The sequence below is a fragment of the Haplochromis burtoni genome, unplaced genomic scaffold (assembly GCF_018398535.1).
Source record: "Haplochromis burtoni strain Fernald_Lab_line unplaced genomic scaffold, NCSU_Asbu1 Contig_146, whole genome shotgun sequence".
NCBI lineage: Eukaryota > Metazoa > Chordata > Actinopteri > Cichliformes > Cichlidae > Haplochromis > Haplochromis burtoni.
In genome coordinates this window covers 807,033-832,217 of record NW_024582507.1, presented here as the reverse complement: position 1 = coordinate 832,217, position 25,185 = coordinate 807,033, and the positions used below count along the sequence as shown (strand labels likewise).

The following is a 25,185-nucleotide window of genomic DNA, read 5'->3' as shown; positions in this document are numbered from 1 at the left end:
GGAACAACGTCTGCTGCTGGAGATTTCTCCTTCGTTCTGTTTTAGTGTGATTACAAACCAAATGCTGTTACAACACAATTATATCCTAATGCAGAAAAAAAAAGAAAAGAAGGTGTTACTGCGTTCTGTAAGCGCCGTCTAATTTAAAGGTTTCGTTGGAATGAGCACCCTGATACACTCTGCGATGATCAATAAAGAAATTCAATGCGATGCTGTTCCAGCTCGCAGAAACTCAAATTAACTGTAAAATTAACAAATAAAACAAAACCCAAATAGCAGCCTCCATAGCAAGTCCAAGGTGTCAAAAATCTTGTTTCTGGTCTCCATGGCAACAGAGCTGTTGGTCTCATTACTGTTTCCACACTGTGTGTAATCGGGAGGTTTTCCAGAGAGCACCATTCATTGTCCAAATAACAAGTGGCACCTTCATGCCCTCAGATAAATGGCAGATGATAATCTACCCAGACAGCACAGAAACAACACATTCGTCATACAGGTGCACACATCGCAAACACACTGCAGCTGTGTGAGAGTGCGCGTTTGTGTGCGAGTGGGGTGCATATCTGCATGTGCAATTAATGGCAGTTGCCACATGTGGAGGAGGTGATGCTATCACCTGAGGTGATGCCAGACTCATGTCATATGTGATGGTATTTGCACCTGGTGCAATTTTTTAAAACCAATCCATGTTAATCTTAAAGAGTCTGACTGTAAAGCCATAAGTGTTTGAAGTTTGTAACAAGTGTTTTTTGTTTTGTTGATATGTTAAAGCCCATTTGAGTCTACAGAAAGACTGCAACAAATAGTGTATTTTCAAAAATGTCAAAATATTTCCTTAGAAATGTTTGAGCTGCAGGAAGCAAGGACAAAAAAAAAAGATTTCACTAACTGTCTCATTATATCTTGTTTCTCTAAACCTTACAAAAAAAGAAAAGTAATGGTACATTTGATAAATTGATGTTTGCGGATGATGAAGGATTTCTTGTGTTTTCCTTAAGTCTGGCAGTCACATAAGTATTAGATGTGATGTCTCTGGTTTAAGTTAAGATAACAGGCTGCAGGCTCGATCTTCATATTTATCGAGCAGGTGAGCCAAAAATAAATAAGTAAATAAGAAAAAAACAGATAATCTTTTCCTAAATGTTGCTGGTCTTTGATGCTGCCTTGTAGAGATTTTCTGTAAAGACAAACATTCAGTCCGACGGACTAAAACGCACTGTGCGTATCACTGAAGTCTAATAAATGGCACGTCAGTGATAATCACCCTCATTGTAATGCAGATATTATTATCTTATTAAGTCAAGCATGAAACACATTCTTGTTGATCAAATGGTTTAAAAAAACAAACCACAAAAAAAGGAAACTACGTTGAGAGATTTAATTTGACAGCAAAGTGTCGCGAAATTATGCGAAATGACAACGGCAGCATTTAACTATGACTGTCTCGATAGCGCTCACAAGTTGAACATTTAACCAAACATAGTACTAACTTCTTCTACAGTGAAGAAAACCATTTTAACACCATCAATACCACAACACCAGCAAAGTCAATGCCTAAAAAAAGTAAATCTAGTAAATCTTTCATTGTTAGCTCGCGCTGCACTGGCGTCAGTACTCACGAGCTTTCTCGGTAAAAGCTGTTGGATGGCCAAGCTGACAGCCATTGAGTGTGAGATGTGTGCAGTTCTACACACTCAAATTTTGACAGTTATGATTGCACGAGCCAGGAAAATGTGATGCACTGCATTTAGCCTTACTTCTCAGTACGAAAGCACTTAAGCAGTCAAAATTGTGACTCTGGAAGTAATCGCATGATTTCTGGCACAGTTATGGCCAACCCTGAAGCCTCGTAATGGGCCAGGAGAAAAAAGTCTGTAATGTATGTGCATCTCCCTTAAACAACCAATTGTCTTCTTTGCCATCATCTGCACCGGATAAGCGAAACAGTGGGAACACGTCGGCTAAACTACACATGCATATTGGTGTGCGTCTTTATGAGTACACTTGAGACAAACAAAATGAGGACACGCAACAACAAGGAAGTCAGAAACTCGACAGGGAGTCTTTAAGTCATGAATACACTTAACATCAAAGCACGCTACAAAAAATAATCACTAAATTCAATCCCTCTTCATTTTCATGTGATTGTTATGTTGCTCTATACACCTCGACACATTGATGTATTTCAGGCTTAAAACTTGCGCCCCAGAATATGAATGCCTTTTGTTTTTGTTGGACTCGGTTTAGTTCTGTGATACTGCTGATGACTGATATTGCCGCGAAAGCGTGTTGGTGTATCTTTTATCTTCTGCTTCTTTTAAAGTCACGGATCAGTATACTTTCATAATAAATAAAAAGATCAGCTCAGAGTACTTTGAAAGTTTTTCTTTTTTTAACTCCCTAGCAAAATATGTAAGAGTCTTAAAATTCTATTTCTTCTTGGATTTTTTTTTTTTTAAAGGGCTGGCTTGTACATCGAAGCTATAGTTTGAGCTTAAATCATGAAACACCTTTGGGCCTCTTTGGTTTAGACCTTCAGATAGTGTGTCTGTATACTGCACTTTTCAATCATAACTAGAAATGGCTGTGCAAAGTCTAACCGAAGCATTTTGCAATCCCAAATCCCATTCTCCTTCCTTCTCATCACGTATTTCATACCTCACTGGCTCCTGTATTAAAACATAATGTCTTTTGCATTTCACATCACTTTATTTTTATTTCACTGAACAAAGGTAGGCTCTGTTGCCATGGTGATTTCAATTACTTTCAAGTATTAGAAAAGGCAATCCCTCCAAGAAATTGGCAGGAAAGATGTTGTGCTGTATTAGGTTCATCATTTTTTTTTCTACACATTTTTCTCCCCCTACCGTTTAGACTGCATTGAACTTTGTTTTTGCGATGCAACTTCATAAGCTTGAGAATATAGCAACAAGTGAGAAGTTAATATGATGCGATAAGACACCTTATTAACTGTTTCAATACATCAAGGGGGCTTTTAGTTCAGGGGATTACTTGAACAAAAGCTTTCAAACACTTTGGCCGTGTTTATTATGAGTATCCACCCTTGTAGCAGTGTATATGTATGGCAGAAAATAAGGAAAATCATAATTTAATGTTATGTTGCCTCAAAATACAGCTGCTTACCAATACCCACATGGTATCACTTGCTTATCTCACTGTTGCTAACCCCTTATCCTGTGGTGTCTCACATTTTTCCCAGCTGGAGGAGCTTCAGTGGCCAGATGGGGAGCAGGAGGTGCCTATCTCTGTGTGCAGTCTGCCCTGCAAAACTGGAGAGAGGAAGAAGAAAGTAAAGGGCATGCCGTGCTGTTGGCACTGTGAGCTCTGCGATGGCTACCAGTACCAGTACGATGAAACTTCCTGCAGACTGTGTGCCTATGACATGAGGCCGGACTCCAACAGAACAAGCTGCCAACCTATCCCCATTGTCAAGCTGGAGTGGCATTCCCCTTGGGCTATTATCCCCGTCTTCCTGGCCATGCTTGGCATCATCGCCACCATCTTTGTCATGGCAACTTTCATCCGCTACAATGACACGCCTATCGTGCGGGCATCGGGCAGAGAACTGAGCTACGTCTTACTAACTGGCATCTTCCTGTGTTATATCATTACGTTCCTCATGATTGCCAAGCCTGACGTAGCCGTGTGTGCCTTCAGGAGGATCTTTCTGGGCCTGGGCATGTGCATCAGCTACGCCGCACTGCTTACTAAGACCAACCGTATTTATCGGATCTTCGAGCAGGGGAAGCAGACAGTGACAGCCCCTCGCTTCATCAGCCCCACCTCCCAGATTGCTATCACTTCCAGTCTAATCTGCGTGCAGCTGCTGGGGGTGCTGGTGTGGTTTGCTGTTGACCCTCCAAACACTATCATCGACTACGATGAACAGAAAACCATAAACCCCAGGCTGGCCCGCGGAGTGCTCAAGTGTGACATCACAGACCTACAGATAATCTGCTCCCTGGGTTACAGCATCCTGCTGATGGTGACCTGCACTATCTACGCTATCAAGACGAGGGATGTACCAGAAGACTTCAATGAAGCCAAACCCATTGGTTTTACTATGTACACAACTTGCATCGTCTGGCTGGCCTTCATCCCGATTTTCTTTGGCACAGCACAGTCAGCGGAGAAGGTGAGTCATTTCTCTCTCTCTCTCTCTCTTTGTCACCAGACTTCTCTCTTGTCTGTCTCTTTCTCCCTCCTCACACATTTCACTTTCATTTCTTTGGCCCCGCTATCCCCAGTAGTGGAGTTAGGTTAATTGGTGAATCTGAATTGCCCATAGATGTGAATGCGAGTGAAAATGGTTATCTGTCTCTCTGTGTTAGCCCTGGCGACCTGTCCAGGATGTACCTTGCCTGTCGCCGTATGATAGCTGGGATAGGCTCCAGCCCCCTGCGTCCCTGATAATGATAAGCAGAAGAGGATGGATGGATGGTTGGATTTCTTTGGCCCCGTTTTTATCTTGTTCAAACATATTCATGTATGTGCATATTCGCGCAAACACACACATACATTTAGTGACTACGTGATTTATGGATTTCTTTTCTTTTTGAGTTCATATTTACATAGCTCAGACATTCAGGGAATAGACATGTAAAGACAAAGGAAGGGCTGATGGTAAGCACCAGAATCCTTGAATGCCTGAGAGGGATACACAAGGGGATGCTGGCAGCTCCAGATGCTATTTCGGCTCTCATGCCATGGGGCCCAACATATACTATTATGCTTTATTCTGGAGAGGGAGACAAGCAGTTTGGGCAGGTGGAAAGGTGGAAGACGAGAACGATGAGGACCAAGAGGAGAAGGAATGCAGAGAGAAATGAGGGGGTAAATAGAAATTTGATTCAACACATTCCATCTCTTGACAGCTGCACTCTACTCAACAAAGCAGTTGACATTGTGTGCTACTGGAGTTGATTGAGAATATGACACTCCGACCTTCTCTGCTAGTCATTGCTTATCTGGCCAGCGCTGCGCAGAATACAAATACGTTCATCCGCTGGACGCGCGTGCTTCTCAGCAGGCCCGTGAGTACGAGACGAAGCCAAGGAGAAGTTTTCCACTGACAGAATATCGATGCTGACAGGAAAGTGTTGCTCCTAACCTTTTGAGAGGCACGCCGTTCAATATCCTTCCTGCTAAGCTACCACATGAGATGGATCAGAAGCTGATTTTCCTCATCTCAATTTGCTGCTGATTTCATAGATGAATTACACCCTCAGCAGCGATTAGGAGTTCATTATGTTACTTGCGGCGACTAGCGAAGCAGTAATGTGTTTATCTTTCCCCCTTATGCAGTTAACTCTTTCCTTGCACTGGATCATTGCCTCGCACACACCTCCAGTTCACACTGCAGCAGCTTGGCGTAATGGCCTTTGAGGGTGCATTTCTGCTTACTCCCCAGCCACTGCTAGTGAGAAGTGCCCGAGCATGTCTTGATAAAATCCCTTGCAAAAGCTGCAGTGAAGTCAAGTTGAAGGGATGCTAACTTTTCTGTCTTTTCAGCCGACTTATGCTTAAGTTTTCAGCCCGCTTTCCTCACATCTGTTACTGCTTAAACTGTACTTACTGGCTCAAAGGATGCCTATATGATTACCTCCCTGTAAGTAATGTCAAAATACAGAAATAGTGTAATTAGGGGATTGGATTAGATCGGTGCCATGTGTGTAATTGCTTGTGTTTAGATATGCGTGGAAATATACAATTGGCGGCTAAATGAGTCTCAGCGTGACGCATTTGAGCGCATCCTCACTTTCTAATACCTTGCCCTGTTGTCTTTTCATGTGCAGATGTGGCCACGCAACCAGTCATATATGACTAATCTCTCTTTCAAATATCAAATGCTTTCTAATAATACCAGGCTGACATGACACCAGCTGATAGTGCCTTTGACTCTTTGACCTAATGTTGTTTTGCAGCAGGAGTGGAATTTCTTAAAGCCCACACCATTTAGATACCCTCATTTCCCACACCTGTGACACCCCCTCCCCGTGTTTGCCCATTCAGGCATCGTAGAGAAAAACCACGCAAAAACACTAAAGATCACTGAACATCAACTGTGCACCTGCGTGTGCTCAGACGGATACTCACCACTCTCAAGTTAATTACTATGAAAGTCACCTGCATCCAGATCAAATCAGCATGAAACCTCTCCAGTTTATTATTTCAAAAAAGGTGTATTGCAAATAAGGGTTTAAATATGTAAACGATGCATTATCTATTTACATATCTGTTAATCTGCGGATATTACCATTACAGCTACATGAATATTGGATAAATCCCACTTATTCTTGTGACATTTTGTTGACATATTAGAGTCAAAGGTTTTTACTGAGGGAAAATTAAGTTCACTTTTTATCATGGCGTAAATTAGAAAATACTTTCACAGCCAGACTGATTTTTTTTTATCTACACACAGATCATATTGGGTTGGACTTCCTTTTGCCTTAAGAACTGCCATAATTCTTTGTGACATAAATCCAATAAGGTGCTGGAATCATTCCCCAGAGAATTTGGTCCATATTGACATGATAGTGTCAGCTGCACATCCATGATGTGTTTCCTCTTCCAAGGTGCTCTATTGGATTGAGATCTGGTAACACTGGAGGTTATTTGAGCACAGTTAACTCGTTGTCATGTTCAGTAAACTTGTTTGAGGTTATTTGAGCTTTGGGACATGGGTCAGATGAGCACACTGTGGTCATAAAAACTTGGACGGGGTCAGCAACAATACTCAGGTAGGCTGTGGTGTTTAAACAATGCCCAGTCGGGACTAAGAACCCCAAAGTGTGCCAAGAAAACCTATCCAAACACAACTAGCAACCTGAACTGTTGATGGAAGGCAGGAAGCATCCATGCTTTCATGTTAAAGCAACATTTTTCCAATCTTCTCTTGTCCAGTTTTGGTGAGCTTGTGAAAATTGTAGCCTCACTTTACCTGTATTTAACTGACAGGAGCAGCACTCATGTGGTCGTCTGCTGCTGTAGCCCATCTGCTTCAAGGTTTGATATGTTGAGCATTCAGAGATGCCCTTCTGCATACTCTGGTTGCAATGAATGGTTATTTGAGTTATAGTTCTCTTCCTATCCATTTAAAGCAGTCCGACTGGTCTCCTCTGAGCTCTGGCACCAACAAAGCATTTTCTCCCTGAGAACTAACGCTCACTGGATATTTTCTCTTTTTCAGACCATTCCCTGTACACCCTAGAGATGGTTGTGTGGGAAAATCACAGTAAATCAGCAGTTTCTGAAATACTCAGACCAGCCTCCCTGGGAACAACAACCTTCCCACATTCAAAGTCACTTAAATCGATTTCTTCCCCCATTCTGGTGTTCTTCAGCAGGTTGTCTTTACCGTGTCTAAATGTTTAAATGCATTTGGTTGTTGTTGTTGGGTTCACTAATTAGATGTTTGCATCATCAAGCTGTTGAACACGTCTAACTAATATAGTGGCTGGTGATTTTATATGTTGTGAAAAGCTATACATTTTTATTTGAAACTGTTATACAGGTATAAACAGTTCAGGTAATAGATATGATCGGACTGATTCTTAAATGGCGCTTTTCCACTCTGCCGCAGCGCCCAAAGCACTTTATACAATATGCCTCATTCACCCATTCACACAAGCTCTATTTTATATGCTTAAGTGCCTCTATCTACCATTCAAACGCATTCATACTCCAGTGAATGCATCGGAGAGCAACTTATGATCTTGGGGTTATGATCTTGCCCAAGGATATTTGGCATGCAGACTGGAGGAGCCAAGGATCGAACCACAAACCTTCAAATAAGTAGATGACCTGCTTTACTTCCTGAGCTACAGACACCAAAAAAAGAAAAAAAAAACACTTTTTGCCTGAAGTGCCTCACCATAAATGTTTGCTCTGAGCAAAGGACTGATAAATAGATTTAATGTATTCTGCCAATAAACACGAGGGCTGGTGTTTAAACATAGAACATTTCTTGCAGTTCAGAAGAGTAGGACGATGATATAATGAAACATTTATCCCGAGGCACTGAAACACTCTAATAAAACACCTACAAGACTCAGTCACGCTTAAAAGTGAACTCCATGTACTGGAAGCTTATATGCCTCAGTACATGTGTGGAAACCTCTTAGGCTCTTGTAAGATGTCCCCTGTAATACATAAACTTCATGGGGACGGTTCGTCCTGACAAGCATCATTAACAATGACTAACTATGCTGCGGAAAACTTTTTCACTTCAGCTTTCAGCAGGTAAAATTGCATCTTCTAAAACTCCTGTCTCTCTGCAAACAGCGGCGTTTGACAGGAGTTGGATGTGACACTTAGTGCGGAGATGTGGAGTCTTTTGAAAATAATATGTGAAATTCCCCTGCCTATCACTTGTTTTATGCATGAAACCTTGAGTAGATTGCACCAGAGGCGGACTGCAGGCGAAAAGCTAAATGTGGTCAAGTATAATGGAAAGAAAGAAAGGTTGTAGTTGTGATTTTAACTTTAGTCCATTATTTTTTATCAGGGAGAAGGGAGTGTGACATCAGTTTCACACTCTGTGCGCAGTTAAGATGTGGAGTATTGCCATTACATATTGAAATGGGAAGACACAGAGGTGTGACCGAAGATGAAAGAATCTGCGAACATTACGAGCTAAATGAGACAGAGAGCGGAATTCACTTCATTTTATCTTGTCCTTCATATCATGATTTATGACAACCGTTGTATAAAAAATGTTAATCTTTCAGTTTTAGATGTGAGGCGGAATGAGAATGGAGCTTTAATTAAACGCTTTCTTCATAATGTTTTTGCATTTTCTTAATGCATTTCTAAAGCATGAGAACGCAGGGCAAAAGTGGCATATGGCTATATCAGAGAGTGCGTTATATGGGTTACAGACTGCTAGATATGAACTTGGTCACATTTAAAACATTTGGCACTAATGGATGCAGAAGTAGTGTTTGATTTGTCTGGATTTATTTATGACTTGGGTTTTAATGGGCTGTGCTCATGTGTTTTTATGTTTCCATAGTGAAATATCTCCTTGGGCGTTATATTCGAGGAGCCTTATGCGTATGTTTGTTTGAGCACTTACGTCTAAGTCCGGTTGATCCGGATGTTAGGTGACATTTGGCTTATTGTGTCTGATAATCCCATGAAAGATGGGTCATTTATGTCCAAACACAGAAATTAAAAATTCATATATTTATTCATTCATGCAACACCGGGAGCTGCAAAGCAGAAGCTGCTCGTAGCTTTCCTGACTGTTGTGATACAAAGAAAAAATCACAAATGGAGAAAATAATGTAGGTTTTATGTATATTACCTTTTACACTTTTAAGGCTGGGCTACTGATTGATTGAAATCTTTGCAAGACTTTGCTTGAAAAAACATGCATGCAAATTCCAATTGAATATTATCTAGAAGAACAGTCTGCCACTACTGCCTTGACATCATCTATATTGTAGGTGGGGAATAATTTATTTTGGTAATGTCAACCAGTCTCAGAGAAGTATCCAAACAATATGAACACATCGTTCATTATTTGTAGTTCCGCTATCATTTGGAATAAATATATAAAACGCTATATTAGATTTTACCTGTTGTAATTCAGTTGAGATACTGTTCATGACAGATGCCATCCAGCCAGAGGCACTTGACTGCATTGCATTGTCACTGAGGAACTGTGTAATGCGCATTATCTCAGAGTATGTGATTAAAGTTTGATTGAATGTTGTCAAAACTGTTGTTGCTGACAGAATCATTGCTCTCAATGTCGAATTTTCTTCATTGTGAGGGAGCATCAGGCCGCGAGGAGCTGTGGAGGATCCTCAGCTTCTCCGCAGGCAGTGTGTGTTCTCCTCTAGTATCTTTTAATAGGCTTGTGATCATCAAACTTTACCAAAACCTGTCTCTCTCACAGATTATCTCTTTCTTTGGAACTCCTCTAAATGTTGGCCAAGGTTGAAATGATTTCCCAAATTCAAAAGTTTAAAAGAGACCTAATACTCTCATTTCCAGCACCATGTTTTTTATTCTTAGACTGCACTAAGGTGGCTTTGCATAATTCACAGTAAAAAGTTTCTTATTGATTTTATCCCGTGCCATTGTGCAGCCTCTTATTAAAGCCTCTTTTTGAAACAAGGCATTTTAGCTGTCCTCCATTCAGGGCCACCCTCCCCTTAAACCAGGGGTCCCCAATCTCAGTCCACGAGGGCCGGTGTCCCTGCAGGTTTTAGATGTGTCCTTGATCCATCACAGCTGATTTAAATGGATAAATTATCTTCTCAACATGTCTTGTAGTTCTCCAGTGGCCTGGTAATGAGCTAATCATGTGATTCAGGTGTGTTGACCCAGGGTGAGATCTAAAACCTGCAGGGACATCGGTCCTTGTGGACTGAGATTGGGGACCCCTGTCTTAAGCCATCTTTATTCCAATTGGCTGCCCCAGACAAACAGAAGGTTGGGTGGAATAGCTGTGGCTGAGGTGACCATATTAAGGATAGCTGCCGCTACTCAAAAAAAAGTAAATTATTACACATTACTAGTACATGCCTATGCTACAATGTTGCTATGCCTTTGCTTGCAAAGCAATAGACTTACTTATACTTACTTACCCGCATGGAGAAAATTGAGGGAAATAAAGTGGGTCACTTTAGCCAGTTGCTCTGTGGTTGCTAGGCATGTATAATTCATCATTTGTGGATATAAATAAGATGTTATTGTCACGAAATTAAAATGATAGGATGCTTTCATAAGGTTTTGTAGGTGTACAAAGACTTTAACTTTATTGCTAGACGGTTGCCAGGCAACATGATGGCATTTTAATATATTGTACATATTTCAGCTTTTAGGGGTATAAATTCGATATCACTGTCATGAAAGAAAAATGATGCGATGTTTTCATAAGGTTTTATGGGTGCATAAATGCTATAAACTGGTGATGTTAGCCTATTGTGTGGTGGTTGCTAGGAAACGTGATGATCTTTAATCTCTGACATGGATAAGAACCTTCAAAACCTACCTGTGTGGCAAGTTTGGTCACTCAAACTCCTGATCATGTAGGAGGAGTTTGCAAACTAACAAACACCTAGAGAGACTTAAATTTTGGGTACTGCATTACATTAATTACTTAATTACTACCTGGAGAAAGTAAGGCACTACACTACTTGTTAGATTAATTTGTCGTTACTTTGTAACATGGCCTGATGGGAATTGTCACATAACAAATAGTAACAATATAAAGTTTAGGCTACAGGTTCATACACTGACACAAATCCCTGTCCTAATCACAACACACAAGAGCAGTCCAAATGTAAATAACTACAGGTAGAAATGGAGGCTACAGTCCTTCAAGCCTGTCAGCTCATCACTTTTTGGTTCCATGCTGAAGATCGTCTCTTGCTGCTGGGCTGGGGTAGGCATTCACTCAGCTTTAGCATCACTTTCAGTTCTTCAATACAGGCTTTGTGTTAGCGTGATGTCTATGCAGATGCTTGCAAAGATCAAGTGCTATGTGAGCAGAAGCTGATTATTCCTACTGTCCTGGACACAGTTGTAGCTTTGTCATATTTTTGTCCTTTCATGCAATAAAAAGTTATAGACCGTCCCACCATTTTCTTCCTCCAATCATATGAAGAGTAGACAGCTAATTGCAGCAAGTACCTTCTTAATATCCATCCATTGTGCAGAGCACTGAAGAACCTTTGTAATGAAAGTAACAACATGACAAAAACATGGTGGTAACACTTTGTAAAGTGTTAGACACAGTCTCACTGAGAACTGTCTGAAACAGAGCAATTACAGCAGTTTGAAGCATGAGCTTCTGGTTCACAGGGATCACTTGCACATAGACGTTATTGTTTGAAACTTTGCCCTTGTTAAATACAGTATATATGTGACAGAAAATAGGCAAAACACAATAACTCTGTTTTTTTCAAAGAGTTTTATTCTTAGTCGTGTAGGACTTAAATTATGTCACTTTTTCACAATTTTCCTGCCGACACACGTGATGGATCCTGAACTGTATTTTGACAAATCATGTCAAGGAAACATCAAAAGGGATTTCCTTTTTTTTTTCTTTTGCCTGTCCCGTTTGGCTCTTTTGCCATCAGAATTGTTGTCTAAAGGCAAAGAAAGATGCCCAACGGATTTACTTTACCAAATTGACCATCCCAGCCTTGCCGTAATGGTCCATTTGATTCACCTTTTATTGTTTATTTTATTTTCACTTACTGAATACGGGACAGACTTGACTGGGAGAAAGAAGGGGAGAAAGAAAGAGGGAAAGAGAAACAGCTGAGAAGAGGGACGGGGGAGAAGGGCAAAAACCAAAAACCAACAGAATGGGCAGAAAAAAAAGAAAAAGAAAAAGAAAAAGAAAATGCATATATCGATCACCTGGGTCACCTGCTGAAAAAGAAAAAAGAAAACAAGCAGAAGAGAACAAGAGTAATAGATAGAATAAACAACATCACAATGATATATGGGAATATGACAGTAAATACTAAATATTAAACATTATTGTGCAGCACATAAGATCAACAGAACACAGTGTGCTTTGAGGTAGGAGCCAAAAAGGGTGTAGTTTGTGGGTGTGATCACCCGTGTGTACACCTGTGAGCATGGACGCGCTTGTTTTTTTAAAAGGTTCCTTCATGTAATGATCTGCTAGAGGGTGTGGGGGGGCCACAGCCCCGTCCTCCAGGGCATGAAGCAGGTATGGAGGAGATCAAAACTCCAGACATCCAGAGGCCCCCAGAACACAAGAGACCAAGGAAGACTAACAGAGGGGCAGCCGCACCACTGTCCCAGAAAGAGCTGAGGAGAGTCCCAGATGAGGGCTCACTCAGCAGCCGCGGAGCAGAAACCAGGGGGAGTTGCAGTGACGCGCCCGTGAGCTCCGCCGGCAGCCAGCCGTGCCTGAGTGACCGAGCCCCAGGCCGAGAGGCCGGGGGCACCCCACCTCCGAAGTGGCCCGAGCGAGCCCCAGGCTCCAGGCCCCGATAAGCGGCCGCCAAGGAGTGAGCCGGTGTGTACCTGGGCGCCCATCCCCGGACACAAAGAACCACCAACACACCAATGTCTGAGGGAGTCCGCCACTGGCAGGGGAAGTGGTGGTAGGGGGAGATAGGCCTCCAAACCTTGGAGGGCCTGAGATCAAAAAGGATTTCCTCTAATTGTTGTGACAATTACTTACCATCTCTGCCACATGCAGAGTGCATTATCGGTCACAGCTTCTTAATCTGCCAATCATGAATACCAGAAATGGGGATCTCCTGTACAGAGTTGAAAAGAAGCAAAGGCCATCAACATACAGAGCTACAATACAGAATCAGGCTTTGGAGCACAAAGCCAGACAGAGTTATTCATGACACGAGCCAGGATAGAAAGTAGGCCACCCCAAACAACAAGAGACATCCAGGTAGTTGAGGGGAGACTGCAAATCCCCTGGATTCATTATTGAAGGCATTCTCTTAACGGGGCAGAGAGCATCCTAATTGTCACTTACTGAATCAAGTTCTTATCACTGTGTGCATTTATAGTACTCATCCATACACAATTAAATTGCCTTTGCAGTAAGTATATCCCTGGTGGGTATAATTATGAGAATTACGCTCAACAGCTTTTTGTCTAAATAGTAGAAACATCGTCTGTTGTGACTGAATGTTGGCATTTGGCTTGTCAGTGAGATGTAAAATTCAAAAGCAACCGTTTGATTCCTGATGAGCGCGTTAATAAATCATTACGGTGGTTATAAATAGTAAGTTGCCAAGCAGTTGTGAAAATGCCTTCATGTATTTATTTATGTTAAAGCAACAGAAGCTAATTATGACTGTTCTGCGACAAGCAAAGCATTTGATTGGCGGGTACGAATTTGGGTCAAGCTCACAGAGATGCACAATGGAAAAACCCTGTCTCTGTGGTTAGAGATGGTTAGAAAAAGGATTTGTTTTGGTGTGCTTATGTGCCTGTGTGTGTGTGTGTGTGTGTGTGCGTGCATGTGTATTAGAAAGCATGAAAGCCCACATACCTACACATGCTTTGTGTGTGCGTATGAGCGCACAAAGTGCCTATTACTGCTTATTGTGAGCTTGCTCCCGAATCAGCTCTCCTGCATGGTCAATAAATCAGTTGTGATAGGGTCAGCATTGCAGACTCTTTGGTATCAGAATCTCATTAAAAGCTTATTCCAGGCATCTTTAGTTGCTTGCACCAAACTCTGTAGTGTTGCTATGGATACCAGACAGGTTACCATCTACCAAACATGGAAGCGCAGCAGCACAGGCTGAAGATTCTCTGGCGATTATGTTTGATGCCACGTGCGCTGCCCCACAACGCTTTGACTCGTGGCCCCAAAAAAATCTAGTCATGAGTCCTGCAAATTTGCAGCTGAAACGACATTCCCCCAGCCCAGAGTGACAGAGAACAGAGTGCGCTGAGAGTACTGTGATATTCATACAGTTATTAATGCATGGTGTACCAGCCAGATCGCTGCTTCTGATGCTGCTTCACAGAAAAACTGGAGGGTATGGAGGCAATTGAGTGCATTGGTGTGTTGATGATATCAGGCATCTGAATGATTTTTGGAGATTAGAAGACAAAGGCATGACTAGCATGGAAATGAGTGAAAGAAATTACCGTTTCCGAATATTTACCAAGAAAGATTGTATGCAAATGGTGACATTTCCTCCTCTCACTGATTCACTGAGCATTTTGCTTCTCCACAGACACGCTGTGGTGGATAATGTGTTTACAATGGTACCCTCTCCTAGTGCACATTACCAGTGACTGACTGAATGGCAGTATGTAAGTGACATCTGATGCTTTCAAGTGCAGTAGATTAGAGAGGAGGCTATGGTGATCGGCTCTTCAAACAATAATGTCCCCTCTTGAAGTGATTATTTCTCCTCCAAGACCCTTAAATGAAACAAAGAGCTCTTAAATGTCCTCTGATTTACCGACTTCACCACCTCTTAGAAAAATCACTAGATTCTAATGAAGTCAGTGTTTAAAATTTGCAATCCCTACATCATCTGGGTTATGCAAGCTCACAATTACAGGCTGACAGTGTGAAAGGTGTTATGCAACGACTGAAAGGGAATGTCATGTTGGATGCATTTGAGAGAATGTACCTGTGTTCATGTCACGGGAGTCCAATGAATGATCCTAGCACTTACCGCACTGACAGCCTTTCTCGGGCTGCATTCTGCTGTGTGCAGAGCTGCAGAAAGATAAATGTAGACTTTCTGTATGCTGAAAATGTAGTGTTCTTAGTGCATACATGTTCTTTTATTGTACTCTCAGAGGAATATACATTAAAGTGGGCCTGGTAATAGAATTTGCTAGTGGGAGAAGTAGGGCTCGGATTGCTTGAGCGGTGAAATAAAACAGCTCGTATAAAAGGAAAAGAAAGGTGGCTTCAATATGTCATGGACAGCTTCTCATCTGACAGTGTGGTCCATCAATCTAGAGTGAAAAAAGTCAACAGGCTGGCAGGAAGGAGGGCAAGTAAGGATATTTGTTGGTGATTCTTCTGCTGTTGTCATTAATACACTTGAACCGTCTTTGACTTGAGTGAGTAGCTGCAGGTCAAGCTTTAATAAATGCTTCTAGATCATGTACTAAACGCATGAGTGCTCTTTTGCTCATAGCAACACATAGCAAATGCCGGGATCACCTACTTATCTCTTAATAATAGTAGGTTATCAAACCAAGAATTGTATAATTGAATAATCCATTAAATTATGTGGGAATTCAGTATTAAAAATATGTTCCTATAAAACTACAAAAGTTTTTAATGACTAACATCATGGCTCCTTCTGCAGAAAGGTTAACCACATTGCAAGACTCAGAAAATGGCAACAAACAATGTAATGTATCTTCTGGATGCTGAGATTTTGTTATTGGGCAGTGGCTATTATTAGGTTTTGCCTCATCACTTCGCTCAGCAGTGTGACTGCTCTTTAATTGGCAACAGACGTTTAGCCATCATCACTGTCTTGTTTCTAATTTTTCTTTATAAGTGTTTAAATGCTACTCCTAACATATTTGTCTGCCTCATAGAGCAGCCAAATCAAAGCTGATACCACACACAAAGGAGCTACCCATTTTGATTATGTCTGCTGCTATTCTAGTCTTTATTAAAATCACTCTTCACCTGTCTCTGCTTACTTACAGCTGTACATTCAGACAACCACCCTGACCATCTCTATGAACCTCAGTGCCTCAGTAGCACTGGGCATGCTCTACATGCCCAAGGTGTACATCATTATCTTCCACCCTGAGATGAACGTCCAGAAGAGGAAGCGCAGCTTCAAGGCTGTAGTCACAGCTGCCACAATGTCATCACGTCTGTCCCAGAAGCCCAACGAGAGGCCCAATGGAGAGGCAAAGACTGAGCTGTGTGAGAACCCTGCTGCTGACCCTATGAGTAAGTAATCTGGCGTGGCGTTTTTAGCCAACATGCAATAAAACAGAGAAGCTTGCACAGTTTTTAACATTTGTAAGCAGGATGCAGACTATTAATAAACAGTTTACTGCACTCTATAATCATGAATACGTACACAAACCTTTTTTAAGTGTTAATGTCCAGGACTTACTCTGTGGACATCCTGCAAAACTCAGACTCTCTGAGATTAAAATTTTTAATTCATGACTAAAGTCATGTGATATTCTCTGAGGCTAAACTTGTAAAACTTTAAAACATTACATGAGAAAAAATATATATAAATAAAAAAACAGCCCTTACTTTCACTAGGTTGAACCAACTGCATCACACCTCAGAGGCCAGCACAGAGGGAATGCCAAAAGTGCAGAGTAGTAAGAGACACGCAGCAGTAACTCTTTCACAAAAACGTGTGTGGTGTTCTCCTGGCAGTGTCTCTTCAAAGCATAAATGCTTCCAATCATGTAGCAATTCTGTCCTGACCTAAGTATTTCCTGATTGCAGAGTATAATTTGATAAGGTCTACCACTGCAGGCACAATGCATGGCAACCAGTAATTGGAATTTCTTTTTTCTTGCTCATATATGACTTTAATCTGGAAAAAAATAAGATTTTATCTTTGAATATAAAACCCTTGCCTAAGCTCTGTTTTGTACTTTTGTAAGCTACAATAATGCTAATATTGTTTTTCTATACAGGCTGAATGTGGACGTAGAGTATTACCAAAGGACTGCTAAAAATACACATTTGAATTTTTATTTTCAGTTTTAAAGACCAATACATTGTAAAAGAAAATGCTTGTACTTTAGTACAACACTTTAGTTAGACATAAGCTTAACCTATGAACGATCCACAATCTACAAACACATTTGTGTCCACAGTGAGCCTTTAATATTAAAAATAGTCCCTTTATAGCCATGAGAAATGATACAGACCATAAAGATGACCCAGGAGCTGAGATCTACATCTGTGTAATAGATGTAAATTTTCCCAAGACACATAAATGAGATCTTTTTAGTCTTTTTTCGATCTTTTTTCCTTTCTTGTACTAGAAAGCCCATTCCACTGGTTTAATAGGATGGTGACTTGGTTAAAATGATGTATAATGTCCCTTAAAAAGGACCCAGTTATCTTGTATCCTGATTAATAGTTCGACCTTTAGGCCAGCTGCATGGCAGGGAACATGAGAGATGGGGGCACTTGCTCTCTGAAGAGATTTCAAGCAGCAGGGCTTTGTCGACGGGCATGGAAGGAGATTATCTGTCCCTGTTGCTGTGTGTTACTCATACCACCCTTCATCTAAAACAGTAAGCGTGATCCTGTTAGCAGAGAGAAAGCTGGGTATTAGTACGTGAGTGGGGAGGCCTACATATTTCCGTAGTTAGGTGATATGGTGTTTGTTGTGGGTGAGAAACATCAACATGAGAAAGAGTTTTTTAAGCCCTTTAAAGAAGAAAGACTGCAAAGGCAGAATTCTAGGCCAGCGTTGCCATGGAAGCTTTATGCTCATCTCTAGTTGTCAGGACAAAGACAGTGAAGATTGACAGCTCATGCAAATCACACATCACAGCTTCCAAAGACCTCTTCTCCCACAACACTTCTAATCACACAGAGTGATCATGGCACCCACAGGTGCACCAGCCCCACAACCCCTCTCTGGATTATGCCTCTGAGATCACAGATTTTCCTGGGAATTTCTCCAAACAGCCAACAGTTGTCACACTCATCTGTCATGAGCAGAATGAGTGTGTGGATCTGTGACTGAGTGTGCTTCTCAATGTGTGTATCATTGTGTGAGTCGAAAGTGTGAGTTATGCGCATAAGTCAGAGTGCTGATGCAAGCGTATCAGGGGATGGGGAGCACATCTTTGCCTGTCACACATGTGGCTCTTTGAGTAAATAGGGGTGAAACCTTGGCATCTGTTGTAGCAGCACATCAAAAGTCCCCAAGCAGGGCATGCGGTCTCTGTAAGACCCTCCCAAAAGTGCCCCCTATCTTCTGCTCGGTGTGTCTCTCACCTTCTGTCTCTCCAACATGAATATCTTCTCGCCTTTTCTCCCCTCGCTGCATGCACTCTCCTCCTCTTGCCCTTCTTTTTTTAGCAACATTGGAACTGACATTTATTAATGGCGAATTTATGTGCATGACCGCCCTGAAACCTGAACTGCGCCTCGAACATCCCGGGAGAATGTCCGTCAATTCCTGTAACCATCGGAGTGCCAAATTCCTTCTTTTCAGGGGCCCCCTTATGGAATGACTCAAACTGATTTATAGGATTAAGAGCATTAGCAGTTCTGCAGATTTACATTGATATTGATACGGTGTAATATCATCATGATTACACCTCTCGGAGAAGAGGCTTCGCCCTGAGATGTCGCATTGATTCACTGTCCCGTTACATTTTTCCCAACAGGCATGTGCGCGACTGCCTTAATGCTTCTCTGACTGATTTCATTTAATTAACAATGAAATCTGTAGTCGGAAAACACAACTTAACAAATGGAAGAACCAAAAGGAAGAAGAGTTATGGGAGGCTTTAATATTAAAAATTAGGATGATAGAGAGGATTTGTCTGAGCCAATTTCTATTACAACTAACTAGAATCACAGACGTTAGAAGATTCATGCTCTGGATTTTTTTTTAAATACTTCTTTATATGGAAATAAAATGTATATTAGTTCATCAATTTAGCTCTCTTTTCCATTAAGCCAACTTTCTTCTGATTGGCTGCCGCTCACAAATAGAAAGTTTGAATAGCAGGCGAATGTGACTTGTATCATATCTCATAGAAGACTTTTATTTTATTATTTGAAACTCTGGCTATATCTAATATGAGAATTCAGCATTTTAACTGTATATATGTGACAGCAATTAAGGAAAAGCATAATACTTTAGGTCCCCTTAAAGGAAAATGAGCTTTGAGGATATGGCAGCCACAGATGGATGACTTGCTCACATAACTAATGTTACTGTCACACTACAATGCAATCAAAATTACTGCAGTGAACTTGCGATCTTGTTTTCTTTAAACTGGTTGCTTCAAGGATGGGAACCAGGTCTGCAACCGTTTGGAGTCAGCTGTAGTCTTCAAAACAACTTTGGTGCATCAAGATAAAACACAATCGATCAGCTTTCAGTTTGCAAATGAATGTGGTCAGGTTGGTAATTACATGCAATCTGTTTTATGGAAAAAACTGTGATAAATCATTCAATTCTGTTGCCATCTGTATAGACAGAAATTCACATTAACTACTTACTTCAGGTCCAGACATAACTGCAAGATGATACAGGTGCTATGGGGATATAGCTAGAATACAACCAGTTGAGTCTTTACTGCAGAGGGACACATCGCATGCAAGTTGTACAGACTAGCTCAGGTTGTTTGTGCTAGCTAGATGTGATGGTCTAATAAGTCTACGTTTATAAATTAGACGGCAGTAGTTTGCAACACTTCATCAGTCCGTCTGAGAGTGACAGGAATCAGTCCGAGGCAGGTTGACAGGTTGCTTTCACCCCGAGGCGGCCTGTGCAGTCAAAAACGGTCACAAAGAGGCTGACGCCGTTGCACGCTTAATCTTTGGGGTACCAGCTGCACCGGGCAACCACCAGTTTTTCCTAGTCACATGGAGGTCGCTGTCCTATTTTTACTCTAGTGTGACTGAACCAAAAACAATGTCATCAAGAAGTGGAAAGGCAGCTTGGATTTGAAAGCTCCAGGGTCAGTTGCTTGTACACAGCAGAAACCAAAATACAAGCCTTTAAAAGAGTTACATAATTTTTCTTCATCTATAAATTTGCATACATTTGTACTAATCTGATTTTAATTCAGCTTTTTGGTTTAGTTTTTAGCTTACTGCAGTTGCTGTGTGTGTGTGTGTGTGGGTGGGGGTGCGGGTTGGTGGAAGTAAAACTTCTATTTTTTAATCAGATTTGAACAGTTATTCTACACATGCAGTTTTTTTTCTGTCCCAGTGACCAGTGAAATTAAAGTTAATTTACATAATCCTTCAAACGGCCCACTTAAATGAGGCGTTTCAGGAGGACTGCAGAATGGCGAGACTTGCTTCTGGAAGGGCTTTGTTAGAGTTAGGTGCCTAAACCCTGAGCTGACCGCTCCCCATAAATATGATACATAGAAATTGGGAAGTGATTAGTTATTATCCCCGGCGGAACCTTCCCAGGGATGCTGGGGTCGCGGAGGGGTTAGGCAACAGGCGGTGATGGAGGGCAGCGGCGGTGGCACTGACGTGTAAGAGGCAGAGGGAGCGAGGGGGAATTTGCAGCTTAAATAGACTATCAAATTGGGAGGGTGTGACTGGTACTGTATGAGCTATGTGTTGGATGTTTAAAGATGTTACATGTGAATGATGCAGCGCAGCTTGAGCTGCCTCCATTTATGTTAACCCCTTAGATCAGGTCATGATTAATGCACACAATGTATGCGCTACTCTGGCGCACATCATAAACAGAGAAGTCGGATTCTTAAAAAATGCATGCGGTTCAAAATGTTTTAGTATCAAACCTGAAAACGCACACAAAAACATCTTACTTAAAAAATAAATAAATAAATAAAAATCCTCCTGACTATGTTTACCAGCAAGATTCTGTTGTACATTTACTAATGTTTTATTCATCATACTTCCCGGCCAAGACTACAAAATGCAGCTGTAAAGAAATGGTGCGACTTTAATTGCATAGCCCATGGGAGATGGTCGCCATAGCAACATTAAAGTAGTAGAATAGCAATGACTGTGATTAAGAAATGCACAAACAGGACAACAAGCCTGCAGATACACATATCCTCCTACTTGTCATTGCTCTACGGACTACATTCACATTACCCTAGCCCATTCTTCATAGTATGACACCCTGCTTAAATGTCACTGCAAGCCAAAGACTAACCACAACTCCACATTTTATTCCTACCATAAAACAGACAAGCCAGGATGACCTCAGTTTGCAAAAAAACTTTCACTTTGAAGGTCTGAAGCTCAAAGTGGTTCTCGATATACAGCAGGACACACAAACAGAAACTGCACACAGGCACGCAGCCACATTCTGATACGTTTCCATGGCAATCCAGACTGGGATCGCGTTGCATGCCCCAGCATTTGTTCGGTGCCCACTTGTGTGGTGTTTGTGTTTTTTATCACTAGTTAACATCTGAAAATAGAATCTAAGGCTTTGCATGGGGGCATTGTGAGTTGAAATGATACACGAGGCCTGGAATTTGTTTCTACTGATTGCACACAGCTGGCGATAAGAATGCACAGCACAGCAGGAAGGAGGATGACGATGTGTATTTACCTTTGAAAACATGCTTTCTTTTCCATTCTTCTGTTTATGTTTTAGCTGTGCTTAAAGTAAATCTTTATCTTTTTTTCTCTCTTCATATTTCACTGTGATTTCAGGTCAAGCAACAAAGAAAACATATGTGAGTTACAACAACCTCAGGATCTGATCTGCTTGGAAACGAATACTGTATGTCCTTTATCTGTGATTGAAAAGAGAGCTGTAGAGAAGCAGAGAAAGACAGACAGAGGCATCCCAGCACCACCTGCAGTACCTATGCACTCCAGGACTATGGATTGCATCCAACTTTCATCCAGACATGATGCATGAGTCCTGACAGAGACTAGCACGGCTTTAGGCCTGTGTGGCTGGGTCAAGCCTCCAGAACCAAACTGTAGGTTTTTGGGGTTTTTTAAACTTGTGTCATGGCCCCACCCCCACCCCTTCTCTTGCTGACGGAGATCAACATGCCTGCTAAACAGGGGGCCACCGTGAATAAGGACAAATGCAGAAAAAGACACTGGATCTGCTTTCAAGATATTTTCTTTTAAAATGTCATTAAAGCCATATTCTCTTGGGGTTCCCATTATTGGATTTCTGTTTGTATTGTTTCTAAGTGATTTCTTTTTCTCCTGTGCCTCTTATTTCTTGAAATTGATTTAATAACCTTAAACAGCAAGCTCTGCCACATACAGTAATTTATTTTAATTAATTCAAAACAGTTCCAGATGATTCTTATGTTAGAGTGATGGGCATTGTAAGTATATATATTTTTTTTTTTGTAAATATCTGAGAGTATTTTCATGTTTGGAGTAAAACAATAGATATCCAGTCTTTGTTCTGTTGGATTTGAATGGTTATGAAAAGCACCACAAAGTGTTCACTTTGCATGTGCCAATGTATGTTTGTTCTATTTGATGTAAACTTGAAGAAAAAAAAGGGGGGAAAAAATAAAAAATAAACATAAATTCTGAAAATGATAATAAGCTTCAGCATCCTTCTGCTGCTCGTTTTCTTTACCAGAAGTGAACTTCACTGAGGGACAGAATATGGCTTTAATCTGTTGTTGAACTGACCTTCCCTGTATCTGCAAAAGCATGTTTGTTTTATTTAGTTTCACACTGGGTATATTATGCCTAATTATGGTGTGGGAAACATTAATATCAGAGCAATCTTGCAAGTATGTTGTGATGTCTGTCAAATTATGGACGTGTAATAAAATCATTTTGTTATCTTTTATACAACGAAACCAGACGGCATATCATAGTTATTTCTGTGCGTGCGGAAATGTGTGAGTTTGCACGAGAGACTCGGAGAGACTAAAGTCCAAAAGTGGCGTACAAGTGCAATCAGGCGCCGTGTTGTTTATACTGTAGGCTTGCGTAGCTGATGGAAATGTCTGGTGCTCGTACACCGAGGAGCTGTGACCTCTGCGAGAGAAAACGATGCCCACTTGCTGACTTCCTTACTTGCCCGTTTGCTCCTCTTCCCGCACCAACACCCCTCCCGAGTCTCACCGCCAATCCCCTACATGAATAATGTAACATGTCAGATCAATTTGTCCTGCTGATGACCAAGTCTTTACAAGCTAACCGCTCTTTATTCCCGTGCCTGCCTACAAGCATAATGTTACTATTTTCAATATTGATTATTGCATCAAAACATGAATAGGCCACGCATGAGAGACTTCTGCTTCTTCACCCTCCCGGCTGTTACTTGGCAAATGATATATGACCAAGAAATGCCGATTCCTCTTGTCTGTGCGTGTGTGTGTGTGTTTGTGCGAGAGGGGGAATGATACACACAGGTTTTCAGTTGTTTCTCTTTCCATTTGTCTGGCTTCTCGCTCCACTCCTGTGGGACCAGATGGTCTTTACTTCTCATACGCACAGTCTGTCATTTTCTGTTGCACACAGCCAAGAAAAATCCCACTTATACCCAATTAAGACTAGCCTCTCCCCCACCAAATTAATTGCCTGCGTCAGTGCCTATGTGCAAGCAATCAGTAGGAGCTGTACAGAGTTTAGATTTGCAGCTCAGCAAAAAAAAAGAACCGAAACAATAAATAACTTAAGCAATATCTTTTTGGATCGTGATGCAAAGAAAAGAAAAACTTTAAAATGCAGAAAATGTGTAAAAAAAAAACAAAGCAGGTCCTGGAATCTCTTTTATAAACCTGCCTGAAATAGTATGGGATATGAACTACTCCATCACGAGGCTCTCGGGGCTCCTACGTAAGGACCCACCTGCTTAGTATGCACCTGTTCTGTAGGCAGCACATTCCAGGGAGACTCAAATGGGAGAAAGAATCATCAAAGGAAGGAAACTAATCATGGTGGACTAAGAGCAAGGCACATTCCACCAGGAGGGCTTAAATGTTTGAAACTTTTAAGGGATGCCAGTCACAGATTATAAGACATGGAGTATTTGATGCAGAACAATAGGTTTTATGGGCTTTTTAAAAATGTACACCAGCTTGAAAAGAGTTCTGGCTCTTAAGAGCTGTCTAGTTACAAAAATTGTCAAAACTGTCTTCTCTGTCTACGAATTACAAGCCTGCGCGACCCAATTTGGATGACAAGGTGATGCCGCTGCGCTGTGAAATGTGTGTTTTAGCGCGCACGTCATGTGACTTGTAAAAGTCCCGGCACCGAAGGCTCAGGCTTTCTTCTATCTGAGTTTTCATGTCAGTTTGGTCCAGCTCCGCCTTTGAGGAAAGCCTTCTTTATCTTGTCAGAACTCCTGATGCGCTCTTTCACAGACAATTTACTGATGCTGGGTCTAGATTAGCTCTGTTTCATGGCTCCTGGGCTCTGGGCTCTCCTATCTCTCCATAAATGTCCAATTATCCAACTCCAGCCAGACTGAAACCTTATCTGCTTCCCATCAGTGACCAACTGAAGCCTGATATAACAGGGGGTGGATAAAGACACTCTTCACTCCACTTATTTCTTCCCCGCTGCATCTTGTACTGGAAACCTCCTTCTGATGCTTTTTGTTTACCAGCATCTTTTCCTTCCACTGCATTCCTTCTGTTCTCCAGAAACCAGGCCAGTTACCATTACCAGTACACAGTGACGTCAAGATTTCATAAGTACAGTAAGCTAGCCACTGGCTAGGCATGAGTCATAACATCCACCATCTTCTCATTGACTCTAATTATCATATGAAGAAAGATCACTTGTAAATTTTTTTGCTCCACCAGTGAAATGCTGTTCATTCATTCGCTCCTTTGTTTGTTTTTCTTGAAGTGATACATGAAAATATACAATGCCTTTCACTCCAAGTGAATAATTAGTCCGGGGTGCCATTCCTTATCTGTCGGTCCACAGAGCAACACCTTGGCCATGCTTTGGCTGCACATCGTGTGTATGCATGTGTGTGTTTGTCACAGTGTTATTGCATTTTTAATCAGCGGAAGAGACTAGGCCTCATTCTC

The 25,185-nt window shown here is 41.5% G+C and overlaps 1 protein-coding gene across 1 annotated transcript in view; it reads left to right on the top strand.

The window, feature by feature from the left end:
- The window catches only part of LOC102306442 (metabotropic glutamate receptor 7), a 74,237-nt gene extending 52,047 nt beyond the window's left edge, over window positions 1-22,190 (top strand). Inside the window, exons 9-11 of the mRNA XM_005931792.3 lie at window positions 3,221-4,156; window positions 16,186-16,438; window positions 21,866-22,190. Coding sequence (XP_005931854.1) covers window positions 3,221-4,156; window positions 16,186-16,438; window positions 21,866-21,915 — 1,239 coding nt within the window. The 3' untranslated portion in view covers window positions 21,916-22,190. The remainder of the gene's footprint in view (window positions 1-3,220; window positions 4,157-16,185; window positions 16,439-21,865) is intronic.
- Window positions 22,191-25,185: the final 2,995 nt, after the last annotated feature.